This window comes from Dendrobates tinctorius, unplaced genomic scaffold, assembly GCF_039654945.1.
Source record: "Dendrobates tinctorius isolate UK_male_01 unplaced genomic scaffold, ASM3965494v1 ptg000012l, whole genome shotgun sequence".
Taxonomy (NCBI): domain Eukaryota; kingdom Metazoa; phylum Chordata; class Amphibia; order Anura; family Dendrobatidae; genus Dendrobates; species Dendrobates tinctorius.
The window spans coordinates 20,094,485-20,111,505 of NW_027361680.1; the positions used below are offsets into that span (position 1 = coordinate 20,094,485).

At 44.4% G+C, this 17,021-nt stretch overlaps 1 protein-coding gene across 7 annotated transcripts in view; it reads right to left on the reverse strand.

The window, feature by feature from the left end:
* ST13 (ST13 Hsp70 interacting protein) overlaps positions 1 to 17,021 on the reverse strand; it is a 652,995-nt gene that overhangs the window by 221,659 nt on the left and 414,315 nt on the right. For all 7 annotated transcript variants that reach the window (XR_012226447.1, XR_012226446.1, XM_073558050.1 and 4 more), the window contains one exon: positions 8,593 to 8,695. Coding sequence is in view for 5 of the 7 variants with exons in the window: in XM_073558050.1 (XP_073414151.1) it covers positions 8,593 to 8,695 (103 nt within the window). In the remaining 2 variants the exon portion in view is untranslated. The remainder of the gene's footprint in view (positions 1 to 8,592; positions 8,696 to 17,021) is intronic.

A 17,021-nucleotide genomic window follows, 5' to 3' on the forward strand; every position in this document is an offset into this window, starting at 1 on the left:
TACATTAGAAGTCAAGATATCTTCCCTGGGGGCCCTTTACGGTTGTAATGTGGCAGGGGATAGGTGGATATCCCGGTTCATCACAGCCTGCAAACATACTAACCCGGTCCACATATCTCGGGTTCCCCCCTGGGACTTGAATCTTGTCCTGGATGCCCTAACAAGCCCTCCCTTTGAGCTATTAGATTCTGTGCCACCGAAGTACATATCACTAAAGACAGCCCTCTTAGTAGCGCTGACATCAGCTAGAAGAGTTAGCGACATCCAGGCGCTATCCATAGATCCACCCTTTCTATTAATATTCCAGGACAGATTGATATTGAAGCCAGATCCCTCGTATCTTTGTAAAGTGGCAGCAAATTTTCCCAGGTCACAAGAGATCCTTCTCCCCTCCTTCTTTAATGATCCCTACACTCCAGAGGAGAAAAAAAATTCCACACCCAAGATGTGAGGAGAGCAGTTTTAAGATACATAGAAAGGTCTAGGGATTGGAGACAGTGTAGACCTCTGTTTATATCCTTTCAGGGCCGCAGAAAGTGGTATGGAGTCAGGAGGGGCACCTTTTCCCGTTGGATCAGGGATGCGATTCATCTGGCATACTCCGCGAAAGATGAAATTCCTCCGGAGGATGTAAAGGCACATTCAGCTCGAGCTATGGCATCCTTCAGGGCAGAAAGGGGAGACGTCCCAATAGAATCTATATGTAAGGCTGCAACATGGTCGACTCCGTCCACCTATAATCACTACAGACTCGATCTTTCATCATCTTCTGACCTAGCCTTTAGCAGAGCTGTCCTCAGCACGGTGCTCACTCCCAGGTGATAGTCTCTAAAAGTTTCAAGTGGGTGCTGTCGTGGCGAAGGGTAAAAAGCCAGATTACTTACCGGTAATGCTCTTTTAGTGAGTCCACGACAGCACCCACTCACTACCCTCCCTAGGTTAGATGTAAATAGAACATGTAATAATAATTGCATATATTAAGATACAGATAGATATATAGTAAAGTACGATTCCTGAATGTGAAAACATTATGTTACACTGGCCTAATACTGAGGCTGTTCCCCTCGTACTCTGAAATCCACCGGACCGCCCCCTTTTACTTCTGTAGGTTTCCTGTTCCTATGGGCGGATCTCTCTTTCAAGTGGGTGCTGTCGTGGGCTCACTAAAAGCCCATTACCGGTAAGTATTCCGGCTTTTTGATGATATTCTAATTTTGTGAGAAGCATCTGTAGGTCTGTTTGGTGAGGTGAAGGACAGAGTTATAGGATCTTAAATTTAAGTGGATGAAGTTTTCTGGTGTGCGAGTTTTACTCCATAGGCGTTCAGCACACAGAGCATCGCTGAAGAAATCTATTTTGCAATGTGAGCCAGGGCTGTTTTACTCTGCATTTGGAGGGTCTGAGGATGAGAGGCGCTGCTTGGTCCAGGGTGCTTCTGAGAGTGTCATTGTAGTGGTGTACAGCCAGATAAGGACAGGAGAAGGAGGAGATTGGGGACAGTGATGAGTGTAGGGAGTCTGAAAGTGTATGAGGGTTAATAGCTTGTAGATGCCTGCATGTGTGGTAGGTAAGAGCGTGCTGGGGTGGGCGACGATTTGTGACTGTGGAGGAGAGGATATTGTGGTCAGAGTGGAAGAGGTGATAAAGTGTGTACTAAATCATATGCAGCAATATATTTTCATGGTATTTAATCCATCACTCCTGTGGTGATTCTTTCTTTTTTTTTTTTTTTTTTTTGGGGGGGGGGGGGGGTTCTGCTTTAAAATGTTCAAAGCTATTTTTTTTTCTTTCTTTCACTGTTTTATGGCCTTGTTCAGCATTGGTTGTTTAACCTGCATAGTAATGCCTGCTCTGGCCTTGTGCTAATTGGTTAATTACTGATTGTGGCCATTTGGTGCCTAATGCTAGCAGACATTTCATATATATTTAGCTCTGGCTGGGATAGCACACGTGCGGGGTCACACGTGCAACAGATATTAAGTGCAACAGGATAAAGTGCTTGGCAGTTAGACAGTGCAGGAGACAGGTAAGGTACATAAGTTTTTCATACAAACATGCTTCTTTGTCAGTCGTACTACATTCTGCATTGATCATATCAATCTGCTGCTTATTTGTTTTAACTTCTGCTTTCTCACAACTCGCCCGCCCTTTAACACATTCTGTGCACTCTCTCCATATCCACCCCTCCCTTCTCCCCTCTCCCATGTATACCTCTGAGGCTCTACTGACATTTCTTACCCACTCCAAACCATCCAATACCTCCATGCAGCACTCAAAACATTCATACAAATCATCCCACCACCTGCTCTGTTTTTTCTCCTTTTACTAGTTGCAGGCGACATCTCCCCCAATCCTGGGCCTCCCTCCACCAACATAGATTACTCTCCTCCAGCTGCATATAGAAACCCTGCTAATCTTATTAACATTCAGTGCATGCCTTATCCTATCGCTTTCCAATGTGCTCTCTGGAATGCACGGTGTGTGTGTAACAAACTAACTTATATTCACGATTTTTTCCTCTCTAATTCCCTTAACCTTCGGGCTATTACAGAAACCTGGATCCAGCATTCAGACACCACCGCTGCTGCCACTTTCTTGTTTGGTGGGCTGAAATTTTCACATACCACCACACCTGAGAACAGAGTGTGGAGGTGTTGGTTTGCTCCTTTCATCACAATGTGCTTTCCAGGTCATCCCCCTAGCTCCCTCACTTACATTTCCGTCCTTTGAAGTGCACGCCGTCAGACTCTAGAAGCCCTTCTCCTTACGAGTGGCAGTTGTTTATCGCCCTCCAGGCTCCTCCTGCCAGTTTCTAGACCACTTCGCCACCTGGCTTACTCACTTTCTATCCTGTAACATCCTCACCCTCATCATGGGAGACTTTAACATCCCCATCAATGATCCCCTCTCCCAATCTGACTCTCATCTTCTTTCTCTAACTTCTTCAGTCGGCCTCTCACAGTTTACCAATTCTCCTACATATGAGGACGGGAATACTCTGGACCTGGTTTTCTCCCGTCCCGGCTCGCTGCACAACTTTACCAACTCCCCTCTCAGACCACAACCTTCTTTCCTTCTCTATCAAGAATTGTCTCCTCACCTGGGACACCCCCACTTACCACACTTATCGGAATACACGTACCATTAATACCCAGCAGCTTATGGACAATCTCCACACATCTTTAGCCCCATCTCCTCCCTCTCCTGTCCAGACTTAGCATTGTCACACTTCAATAATACACTGAAGAAAGCCCTAGATGAAGCAGCACCGTCTACACGCAGAAAGACCCGACAGACAACGGCAGCCCCGGCACACAATGCAAACACGCTTTCTTCAGCGCTGCTCAAGGTGTGCAGAGCGGCAGTGGAGAAAATCTCTCCTAGCAGAAGACTTCATCCACTATAAGTTCATGCTCAAAACCTATAACTCTGCCCTTCATCTGGCCAAACAATCCTACTTCACCACCCTCATCACCTCACTATCCAACAACCCAAAATGACTTTTTGAAACCTTAAACCAGAAACCTAAAGTACAGGCCCCCATCACCAACCTCAGCGGTGAGGATCTGGCCACTTATTTCCTAGAAAAAATCAACCACATCAATCAGGATATCTCAGCCCAATCTCCTCAGTGCCTGGATCCCCTACCCTGCCGCATCTCAAGCTCACTAGACGTCTTTGAGCCTGTTTCAGAAGAAGAAGTTTACAACCTGCAACAGTGATCCCATTCCTTCACATCTCCTGTAGTCTCTCTCACCAGTGGTCACCACTCACCTGACTAAAATATTTAACCTCTCTCTTTCTTCAGGTATATTTCCCTCCTCATCTAAACATGCCATCATAACCCCTTTACTTAAAAAGCCATCCCTGGACCAGAACTGCACTGCTAACTACAGACCTGTCTCTAACCTTTCCTTCATCTCTAAACTCCTGGAACGCTTGGTCCACTCCCGTCTAATCCGCTATCTCTCGGATAACTCTCTTCTCGACCCCTTACAATCTGGTTTCCGCTTTTTACACTCCACTGAAACTGCCCTCACTAAAGTCTCTAATGACCTAATAACAGCTAAATCGAAAGGTCATTGCTCCCTGCTGATTCTCCTGGATCTCTCTGCCGCATTTGACACTGTGGATCATCAGCTCCTCCTCTCTATGCTCCGCTCTATAGGCCTCAAGGACACAGCCCTCTCCTGGTTCTCCAGGAGAACCTCCCAAGCAGCATGCCTGCTGTCTTGGGGTCATATTCGACATCGAACTTTCCTTTACTCCCTATATCCGATCACTCACTCGCTCTTGTCACCTGCATCTTAAAAACATCTCCAGAATCCGACCTTTTCTTACCTTTGAAACTGATAAGACTCTTACTGTCGCTCTTATTCATTCTCGTCTGGACTACTGCAACTCTCTTTTGATTGGTCTCCCTCTTAACAAACTTTCTCCTCTCCAATCCATCTTGAATGCGGCAGCCAGGGTCATATCTCTGTCCAGCTGCTTAACCGATGCCTCCATCTTGTGCCAGTCATTACACTGGCTACCTATTCGCTACAGGGTCTAGTATTATTATTATTTATTGTTATAGCGCCATTTATTCAATGGCGCTTTACATGTAAGGAGGGGTATACATAAAAACAAGTACAATAATCTTAAACAATACAAATCATAACTGGTACAGGAGGAGAGAGGACCCTGACCGCGAGGGCTCACAATCTACAAGTATAAACTCATTTCTCACACCCACAAAGCTCTCCACAGTTCTGCACCGCCTTATACCTCCTCTCTCATCTCTGTCTATCGCCCAACACGTGCCCTCCGTTCTACAAATGACCTAAGTTTAACATCCCCCGTAATCCGGACCTCGCACCTCCTTCTCCAAGACTTCTCTCGTGCTGCGCCAGCGCTCTGGAATGCACTTCCACAGACGATCAGACTGATACCTAGCCCAGACCTATTCAAGCGCGCTTTGAAAACCCATCTCTTCAAACAAGCCTACCACATCAACTACTCAGTAAACTAACTTTGCCCTGTTCCCTCCTTCCAAATATTATTCTGAATCTGCACCTTACTATTCATCTGTCTCCACACCCTCCATGCACATAACTGCACTTGATACTTGACTATTGCACTTAAACACACGGGCTGATGACCGGATCACGCAGCTTTATATGAAAATCCCTATTTATTATAATTAGTATTGTGAGGAAAGAGGGAGACACGAGCGCAATATAGGGTCTTATCCCACAAACACAGTAAGCGGTTTGACAAAAAACTGCTCACCTGGTAGTAGGTATTCAAAGCATGTATAGATAAGGGCTGACGCAGATCCACAAGTCGGTCACCGACTATATGAAACAGAACTCTGCAAAGGAATACGTGGATTTCGTCCACGCTGCCCAAATTATGAAATTCCAGAAGGTTAATAAAGTTTGACAGTGGTTTATTCTACGCGGTTCAAGGTTTTTTGCAACCTCTTCTTCAGGAAATACCTGAAGAAGAGGTTGCAAAAAACCTTGAAACGAGTAGAATAAACCACTGTCAAACTTTATTAACCTTCTGGAATTTCATCATTTGGGCAGCATGGACGAAATCCACGTATTCCTTTGCAGAGATCTATTTATTATAATTGCCAGACCTGAAATAACAAGCACTTTTCACCTACTGTGTCCCCCCCCTATTTCCTTGTAGATTGTAAGCTTGCGAGCAGGGACCTCACTCCCAATGTCACTCTTTAAATTGTCAACTTGTATTGAATTTATTGTCTGTACATGTCCCCGCTTAATTGTAAAGTGCTGCGGAATATGTTGGCGCTATATAAATAAAAATTATTATTATTATTATTATTTAGGTAGGAGATTGAACAGAGCCGTACAATGACCAGATCAAGGGTGTCTCAGAGGTTGAAAGTTGCGAGAGGCCAAGAGAAGTGGTTAGAGAAAGGAGCTGGTATGCGGATGGGAAAGTGGGGCTGTTTATGGGGATGTTGAAGTCTCCCAGGATAAGGGGTGGTATTTCTGAGGACATGGAAGTGTGGTAGCCAGGCAGAAAAATGGTCAAGGAAGTGGGTGGGTGAGCCTGGGAGATGGTATATGGCTGCAACTGAGGGAGAAGGGATGGACGAGTCTGAAGGTGTGGACCTCAAAAGAAGGGAAAGGGGAGTGACCTAGAAAGTGCATTGTGGGGACAGGAGTATGTAGACTCCACCACTCGGTCTGTTTGCGAGTCTCGAGGAATGGGAGAAATGTAAGCCGCCATCAGAAATAGCAGCAAGGGAGAGCATCAGAATCCTGAATCCAGGCTTCAGTGAGGGCCAACAGATTAATAGAGTTGTTCAGAAAGTAGTTGTGCAGGGAAAGAAGCTTATTGCACACAGACCATGGATTCCAGAGTGCACAAATAAAAGAGCAAGATGAAGGAGTACAGCTAATGTTACACAGTGGCATAATTTTGGTGAAACTCAAGAATACACAATATTTTGCAGCTGAGTGTTCTCATGCTATTTTTGTCCAGCTTCTACAAAGTGGAAACAGCTGGTTAAGGAAGGAGGCGTGGAAACCGCTGCTCATCAAAATCAAGACGATCGGTGGCATTCACTATACCACAAATCTTACTCCAGCAGGGTCTGTAGTAAGATTTGCAGTGAGGCGTACACAGATGTTCATGCCACTCGTCCAATGCTCCTGATTCATGAAGCCTCTTTAAAATTCAGGAGCATCTGACTCCAGTACATCAAATCATCAAGACTGTCGTTAACAATGCCGTTCTTGATGAACCGAGCCACATGTCTTAAATATGGAGTCTTTCAAGAGCATTTTTTTTTACACTTGAATACATGCATTTTTGTACATTTCTATTTGATAGATTCTGTGTTTTACTGTTAAATGTCTGCAGAATGAGTAACCTAAAAATTCCATTTTTGTATAACGCTCTATTGTAAAAATGATTTTTGGCGCTAAAATTCAGGCATTTATAGGAAACCAGTCATTAGATTCATGCTGTCTAAACCATGGGCTTGCTGCCCATGGACAAAAATAGCATGAGAACACTCAGAATCTTGTAGTCAGAGCCTGACTACAAGATTGCAGCTAGAGCGTTAAACAGAAAATTTAGTTCTAAAATCCGGCCGGCGACTATAGGCAGATACTAAATTAATCCGATCACCTCAGTAAGTGATCGACAGGTCTCTACCCATCTACAGGCGAGGAAAAGATCTGTCTATCACATACAGCAGCATTGGACCCTGACCAGCTCTTCAGAATATATTCTTCTGAAACTCCAGAGCTTATCAGAGAAAAAATGCCTCTGATCATGCAGGCAGGATCGGATTCATGCAGACTGTGGTTTGGGCAGCATGAATCACAATAGATTACCGTTAAGTTGCACAATATTTGCAATATTAGCTTTATTGCAAGTGTCAGTGGTTGTATCATTTATCATTACTCCACTTAGCTGCTCTACGGAATCAGGTGGCAACAATTAAAAACTTTATGCACACATGGCATGCAAAGTTTTATTTCAGAGAGTGTCAAAGAAAAAAAAAAACTGTAATCTATGTTGTGAAAAATTATCAAAGAATACAGTTAAGTTTTTTCCATTAATTGTCAATAGCGGAAAAAAGGAAGGTGAATCCAGCAGGAACAATAATTAAAATTCCAACTTTTATTCGTCCATATAAAAAAAGGGAATTATCCTTATGGTAAACCACATAAAAAATATTCATAAATCACAGCTTTGTGCACATATGGGAGTGTTTTACCAACGCGTTTCGACAAACGTCTTAGTCATGGCATGGCTAAGACGGTTGTCGAAATGCATTGGTAAAACGCTCCCATATGTGCACAAAGCTGTGATTTATGAATATTTTTTATGTAGTTTACCATATGGATAATTCCCTTTTTTAATATGGACGAATAAAAGTTGGAATTTTAATTATTGTTCCTGCTGGATTCACCTTCCTTTTTTTCCGCTTTTGAACTGGCTGCTCAACCTTCTTCCGTGCAGGAACAGATGAGGAAAGCCCATATTCAGGTGAGCTGACTATTCACTTTCCTTTTTGAATCAATTGTCAATAACCTAGCAGAGATTTAAAGAGAACCTGTCATCAAGTACAAAGAAGACTTTTTTTTTTCTCATCACTGCTCCTCCCAAGTATTCAAAGTATGCAGTTTATTTTTTGCTTTTATAAATCTGACATACAGTTCCAGAGATATGGCTTTTTATTTAGTGCTAATTTATATGCTCTCTTCAAGAAGAGTGTCAATCACGGGGTAATAATGCAGAGCAGCCTAAAGACACACCTCAGAGGATCCTGTGAGCGCCTTCTTCTTGGAAAAGGCCATAAGAATCAGACCTAAATAAAAGAGGCCTGGTTTTCCGGAACTGTATAAGATTTAAAATAAAAAATATATCATTGCATACTCAGGTGAGCAGTGGGAATAAAATGAGAAACTTTCCTCTGTTGACCTTGTAACAAGTCCATGTGTAAAAATTACACTATAATTATACATGCAAATAAAGTTTCAATAATAGATATATGGCAGAATGGACTCATTATGGTTCAGGAGTTTTAAAAAGATGTTCACAAAGCCAATTACTTACACGTGGCTGCACTTCTTTAAGCATAGTACTTGCATCTTCATCATAATCCAATTTGCAAGCCATTGCCAAATCTTGCGCAGCTTCTTCCCAGTGACCCAGAAGCCTACAGAATAGTTAAAAGTTCAACAAAATTTGTTTATGTGGATCATTATGAAATTAAAGAAGCACTTTAAGAAAATTAGCAACACAATGATGTCCTAAGCTTACATTATGAAAATTCTTTAGCGTTTTCGTCTATAAGCTACTTTCTGGTGCCTCTATGTGGACCAGAAGTCACTTTCTCTATAGATTCCTATGACAGCCATAATTTGAGTTTCACAAGAAGGAGAAAAACTTTTGTTCCACAGTAAATAAGCTTATTCATTCAGAGAGTCAGAATGCAGGCTATGGGGTCCAAATGAAAGACCAGAGCAAAAAATGCAGCAATTCAGCAACTAGCACATTGACGGGAATATAAAAAACAGAAAACTACCTACTGTTTAACCCTTTAGTAACCATGTCCAATTTTTCATATCTTACATATACCACTTAAGGTCAGGGATATCAAACTGAAATACACAGGGAACCAAAATTAAAAACTTGGGACAAAATTGCTAGCCAATCTTGATATCAATTAAAAACACGTCTACAATTGAGGAATGTATTCCTCATAATAATAATAACAAATTTTATTTCTATAGTGCCGACATATTCCGCAGCACTTTACATTTCAGAGGGGACTTGTACAGACAATAGACATTACAGCATAACAATAATCACATAGATCATAACAGATACCAAAAGGAATGAGGGCCCTGCTCGCAAGCTTACAGTCTATGAGGAAAAAGGTAGACACGAAAGGTGGGTGGTAACAATTGCCCTGATTGTACGGACCAGCCATAATGTTAAGTGTATAACAGTACAGACACAGAGGGCTAATGGATGCATAAAGCATATGGGAGGACATGATGCGGGGAACCTGGTTATGGTAAAACTTTTGGCTGTGCCACACAGGGATAGATTAGGTTAATGTGCTGAGGCGGTAGGCCATTCTGAATAAATGCGTTTTCAGGGCACGCTTAAAATTGTGGGGATTGGGGACTAATCGTATTGACCTGGGAAGTGCATTCCAAAGAATTGGCGCAGCACGTGTATAGTCTTGGAGATGGGAGTGGGAGGTTCTGATTATTGAGGATGCTAACCCCTCAGGTCATCAGCAGAACGGAGGGCACGGGTAGGGTGGTATACTGAAAAAAGGGAGGAGATGTGGGGTGGTGCTGAGCCATGGAGAGCTTTGTGGGTGAGGGTAATAAGTTTGTACTGGATTCTGGAGTGGATGGGTAACCAGTGTAATGACTGGCACAAGGTAGAGGCGTCGGTGTAACGATTGGTGAGGAATATGATCCTGGCTACAGCATTCAAGACAGATTGGAGAGGGGAGAGTTTGGTAAGAGTGAGACCGATTAGAAGAGGTAAAATAGTCAAGATGACAATGAATCAGAGAAACAGTAAGAGTTTTTGCAGAGTCAAATGTAAGAAAAGGTCGAATTCTAGAAATGTTTTTGAGGTGCAGATAACAAGAGCGAGCCAGTGATCGTACGTGGGGGGCAAAGGAAAGCTCGGAGTCAAGTATGACCCCAAGATAGCAGGCATGTTGCTGGGGAGAAATAGTGGAACCACACACGGATATGGCAATGTCGGGCATAGGTACATTAGTAGAGGGAGGAAACACGAGGAGTTCAGTCTTTGACAGGTTCAGTTTCAGATAAAGTGAGGACATGATGTTAGACACAGCGTTTAGAAAATCGCTGGTGTTTTCTAGAAAGGTAGGCGTGATGTCAGGAGAAGAAGCGTATAATTGGGTGTCATCAGCATAGAGATGGTAATGGAAACCAAATCTGATTGTTTGACCAATAGGGGCAGTGTACAAAGAGAAGAGGAGGGGGCCTAGGACTGATCCTTGAGGAACCCCAATAGTAAGGTGAAGATGAGAGGAGGAGGAACCAGAAAAAGATACAGTAAAGGAGCGGTCAGAGAGATAGGAGGAGAACCAGGAGACAGCAGTGTCCTTGAGGCCGATGAAGCGGAGCATAGTGAGGAGGAGCTGATGATCCACAGTGTCGAATGCTGCAGAGAGATTCAAGAGAATTAGCATGGAGTAGTGACCATTTGATTTAGCTGTTAGTTGAGCATTAGAGACTTTAGTGAGTTCAGTTTCAGTACAGTGTAAAGAGCGGAAACCGGATTGGAGTGGGTTGAGAAGTGAGTTATCAGAGAGATAGTGGATAAGACGGGAGTGGACCAGGCGTTCCAGGAGTTTAGAGATGAAGAGAAGATTAGAGACAGGTCTATAGTTAGCGGCGCAGTTTTGGTCGAGGGATGGTTTTTTAAGTAGTGGATGTATGATGGCATGCGTAAATGAGGAGGGAAAGATACCAGAAGAGAGAGAGAGAGGTTAAATATTTTAGTTAGGTGAGGGGAGACAGCAGGGGAAAGGGACTGGAGTAGATGTGACGGAAATGGGTCACTGGTGCAAGTGGTTGGGCGAGAAGATGCAAGGAGCCTGCTTACTTCTTCTGTGACTGGTTCAAAATCAGAGAGTGAGCTAGATGCAGTGGGGGAGGGAGGACAGTGCACGGTATGAGGTGATTGGGAGATAATTTCCTGTCGGATCTGGGCAATTTTTTCTTTGAAGCAATTGGCCAGATCGTCAGCTCGAAGCTCCGTGGTTGGGGCCTGTACTCTTGGGTTGATTAGAGAATAAAAAGTGTCAGAGAGACGTTTAGGGTTATTGGACAGTGATGTGATGAGGGTGCGGAAATAGGTTTGTTTTGAGAGGTGAAGGGCAGTGTTGTAAGTTCTAAGCATAAACTTATAGTGGATGAAATCTTCGTGTAGATTGGATTTTCTCCACAGACGTTCGGCGCACCTGGAGCACCGCTGCAGGAACCGTGTTTGCAGGGTGTGCCAGGGTTGTCGCCGTCTTTGTCGTGTTGTTCTATGTAAAGGAGGTGCGAATTCATCCAGGGCACTTTGAAGTGTTTCATTGTAAGGCCGGGGTCACACTGGCGAGGAATACGGGTGAGTGAGAGGCGCTAAAAGCACGCATTAGACACGGACAAATGATTCTCTATGGGGTCACTCACACCAGGCGTATATTTCTCATCCGTATCCTACGCTCCGTGCCAATCGCAGCATGCTGCGATTGTCAGCGTACTACGCCCGTTGTTATGATTGAGTCACTGTAGGAGGCAAAAACAGAAATGCTAGCTAAGTCCAGAAAACCAGAGCAGTTGGCAGCTATCGGATTGCCGACCCCTGATCCTATCACAACAACTAACAGTAGCCGTGGGGGGTTCCTACGATGCCCTAGACCCTTCGATCACAGCCGGAGAATTAAATAACCCTACAGAAAGAAAGGGGAAATCTAAACTGCCCCAGAGCAGACCCCAAAGCAATAGGCAGCCCCCAACATATAATGACGGTGAAGCAAGATGAAAACACTAACACAGACAGACAGAAAGATAGACTGAGCAAAGACGGGGCCCAAACTACCTAGATAGGAAAGGACAGGAAGGCTGCTGTCTGCAATCCGTGAAAAACCCTATGAAAATAAGAGCCAACAGACTGACAGTGAAAAAGGCCCTGAAGACGCTAGGCTTCAAAAAAGCTATGTCAGTACTCAGGAATATTCTGAAGACAGAGCAACAGGCAAAAGGAGATTCAGCTCACCCCAGCAGGGAATGGCAGAATCCAGAAAAGCAAGGAAAACAAAAACAAAACATAAATGCAAACAGGCAAAGCAGAAAACTTAGCTTTAGGGAAGCAGGAATCAGACTGGTGTCCTAGAAGTCCACAGAGAAATCACCCGCAGGGCAGAAGGGCGTCGGCAGCCTTATATCCAGTCAGTGACTCCACTCAGCCAGTCATCCTCATTAGTCTCAGGTGCCTGATAATCAGGCTCATTACCTTCCTTTACCAGAATAGGGAGTTCACCAGACCTCAGTGACGAAGGGGAAAATGAACTCACAACAGTACCTCCCCCTTGAGGAGGGGTCACCGAACCCTCAACCACGCCACCAGGGAGATCAGGGTGAGCCCGATGAAAGGCACGCACCAATCTTTTGGCATGAATATCAGAGGCAGAGACCCAGGAATTATCCTCCTGACCATAACCCTTCCACTTAACCAAATACTGGAGTCTCCGTCTAGCCAGACGGGAATCCAGTATTTTCTCTACCTCATATTCCATGTTACCTTCAACCAATACAGGGTCTGGAGGTGCCACCCCAGGAACAACTGGTTCAACAAACCTCTTCAACAAGGACTTATGGAACACATTATGGATTTTAAATGTGACAGGAAGAGCCAAACGAAAAGAGACCGGATTAATAATCTCCAAAATCTTGTAAGGTCCAATAAATCTAGGCTTAAACTTAGGAGAAGCCACCTTCATAGCAATATTTTTTGATGATAACCACACCATATCACCAATCTTAAACTGGGGACCAATGGTCCTATGTCGATTGGAAAACCGCTGGGCCTTTTCCTGGGAGAGAGATAACTTATCCACCACTTGGTCCCAGATCTGGTGCATTCCCTCCACCACAGTGTCAACACCTGGGCAGGCAGAAGGCTCCACCTGCCCTGAAGAAAATCGAGGATGAAACCCAAAGTTACAAAAAAAAGGTGACATCAAAGTGGCAGAACTAGCTCTATTATTTAAAGCAAATTCGGCCAAGGGCAAAAATGAAACCCAATCATACTGATCAGCGGAAATAAAACATCTCAAATACGACTCCAAGGTCTGGTTTGTTCTCTCCGTCTGCCCATTGGTCTGAGGGTGAAAAGCAGAGGAGAAGGACAACTGAATTCCCAGCTTGGAACAGAAAGTCCTCCAAAATCTAGACACAAATTGAACTCCTCTGTCAGATACAATGTTCTCAGGAATCCCGTGCAAGCGAACCACCTGTTGCAAAAACAGGGGCACCAACTCAGAGGAAGATGGCAACTTAGGGAGTGGTACAAGATGAACCATCTTAGAGAACCTATCACAAATCACCCAAATAACAGTCATTCTTTGAGAGACCGGCATATCAGAGATGAAATCCATTGAAATATGGGTCCATGGCCTCCTGGGGACCGGCAAAGGCATCAACAACCCACTAGAGCGAGAACAAGATTTAGACCGGGAGCAAGTCCCACAGGACTGCACAAAATTCCTGACATCATGAGACAAGGTGGGCCACCAAAAAGAGCGACTCACCAGATCTCTAGTACCAAAAATACCTGGATGACCAGCCAATGCAGAGCAATGAACTTCAGACATCACTCTCTTCTTCCACTGGTCAGGAACATACAACTTTCCACTGGGACAACGCTCAGGTTTGTCCTCCTGGAACTCTTGCAGAGCAAGTCTCAAATCGGGCGAGATGGCAGAAAGAACTACCCCTTCGCCTAAGATGGTAGCAGGCTTGGTCACCACAGGAGAATCAGCAAAGAAACTCCTAGAGAGGGCATCTGCCTTGACATTCTTAGTTCCAGGAAGAAAAGAGACCACAAAATCAAAACGTGTAAAAAACAAGGCCCACCTAGCCTGTCTAGGGTTCAAGCGTTTAGCCGACTCTAGGTAAATCAAATTCTTGTGGTCAGTGAGGACCACAACTTGATGTTTAGCTCCCTCCAACCAATGTCTCCACTCCTCAAATGCCCATTTCATGGCCAAAAGTTCCCGATTCCCCACATCATAGTTACGTTCAGATGGAGAGAACTTTCGGGAAAAGAAAGCACAGGGATTCATTTTAGATGTTACAGGATCCTTTTGGGACAAAACAGCTCCTGCACCAATCTCAGAAGCATCCACCTCTACCTGGAACGGGAGTGAGACATCAGGTTGCCGCAAAACCGGGGCAGAGGTAAATCTTCGCTTCAGCTCCTGAAAGGAAGCACCAGCCTCCGGAGACCAATTCAACACATCAGCATCCTTCTTAGTCAGATCAGTCAATGGCTTGGCAATACTAGAAAATTTTGCTATAAATTTCCGATAAAAATTAGCAAAACCCAAAAACTTCTGGAGGGCCTTCAAAGAAGTGGGCTGAAACCAATCATAAATGGCCTGTACCTTGGCCGAGTCCATTTCAATAGTTGACGGAGACAAAATAAATCCGAAAAATGAAATCCTCTGTACTCCAAAAAGGCATTTCGATCCTTTGACATACAGGGAGTTCTCCCTCAAGATCCGGAACACAGTCCGAATATGTTCCACATGAGAATCCCAATCCTTGGAGAAGATCAAAATATCATCCAGATAGATAATCAAAAATGTATCGACAAAGTCTCGGAAAATATCGTTCATGAAGCACTGGAAGACAGAAGGGGCATTAGTGAGCCCAAAAGGCATCACCAGGTACTCAAAATGTCCCTCCGGAGTATTGAACGCCGTCTTCCATTCATCCCCCTGCTTAATGCGGATAAGATTATACGCCCCCCTGAGGTCAAGCTTGGTAAACCAGCAAGCACCTCTAACTCTAGAGAGTAGATCCGAAATCAGGGGTAACGGATACTGATATTTAATAGTAATTTTATTGAGGGCACGATAATCAATACAAGGCCTTAAAGAACCATCCTTTTTGGCCACAAAAAAAAACCCGGCACCTAAGGGTGAAGAGGATGGTCTAATATGACCCTTCTCCAACGCCTCATTAATATAGGACCGCATAGCCTCGTGCTCGGGTACAGATAAATTGAAGAGCCGACCCTTGGGAAATTTACACCCCGGGCTTAGTTCAATTGCACAGTCATAACTCCTATGAGGAGGCAAGGACGCAGACTCATTCTCACTAAATACATCATAAAAGCCCGCCAAATAGTCAGGAACATCATGCGACTGAGGAGAGGTGGAAAAAACCGGAGCCTCACTAAAGGCACACCGACAACCCCAACTCACCACAGACTTCCAATCCAAAACTGGATTATGAATTTGCAACCAGGGAAACCCCAGAACGGCATCATGCAGACCATGCAACACCAAAAATCTGCAATTTTCTTGATGGTCTGGGGGGACCCGCATGACCACCTGGGTCCAAAACTGAGGTTTATTTTTAGCCAAAGGAGTAGCATCAATCCCCCTCAAAGGGATAGGCGTCTGCAGAGGTGTCATCGGAAATCCACAACGTTTAGCAAAATCCAAGTCCATTAGGTTTAGAGCTGCTCCCGAATCCACAAAAGCCTTGGCGGAAAATGTGGACAGGAAGCAGATCAGAGTAATTGCCAGAAGAAACTTAGGTTGAACACCACCAACAGAAAACGTGTGTGCAAAGCTTTTCTCTCGTTTAGGACAAACAGAAATAATATGCGAGGCATCTCCACAGAAAAAACACAGCTTATTACGCCTTCTGAACTCCTGACGTTGCGCCTTAGACAAAACTCTATCACATTGCATAGGTTCAGATGTCTGTTCAACTGGTGGCAACACCTCTCGTGCAATCCTGCGTTCACGTAAACACCGATCAACCTGAATGGCTAATGACATAGAATCGTCCAGACCAGAGGGAACAGGAAATCCCACCATAGTATCTTTTACGGCTTCTGACAAACCCTTCCGAAAGAGAGCAGCCAAGGCATTATCATTCCAGGTAGTAAGGACCGCCCACTTTCGGAACTTTTGACAGTACAACTCTGCAGAATCTCGACCCTGGTTTAATGCCAACAGGGTCTTTTCAGCCTGATCAATAGCATTAGGTTCGTCATACAACAACCCCAAAGCTTGAAAGAATGCGTTCACATTAGTCAGAATAGGATCATCTGGTTTCAAAGAAAACGCCCAATCCTGGGGATCGCCACGCAGCAAAGAGATGACAATTTTAACCTGCTGCGCGGAGCTCCCTGACGAGTTAGGCTTCAAGGCAAAAAATAATTTACAATTATTTTTGAAACTCAAAAATTTAGATCGATCCCCAAAAAATACATCAGGTGTACGGATCTTTGGTTCAACAGCATGCGAACGAGCAAGGTAGGCGGAAATTCCCCGCACTTCCGCAGCGAGCTGCTCCACACGATCAGACAATTGCTTTATCTCCATTGAGAGAGAAAAAAAAAATTCCCCCTACGGCCTCAGAGATATAGAGGAAAGAATATACACACACTTTTTTTTTTTTTTTAAACACAGTTCTTTCCTGCTATTGAGTACCCTAGGATCTGCGGTATGGCGGGTGATTCTGTTATGACTGAGTCACCGTAGGAGGCAAAAACAGAAATGCTAAGTCCAGAAAACCAGAGCAGTTGGCAGCTATCGGATTGCCGACCCCTGATCCTATCACAACAACTAACAGTAGCCGTGGGGGGTTCCTACGATGCCCTAGACCCCTCGATCACAGCCGGAGAATTAAATAGGCCTACAGAAAGAAAGGGGAAATCTAAACTGCCCCAGAGCAGACCCCAAAGCAATAGGC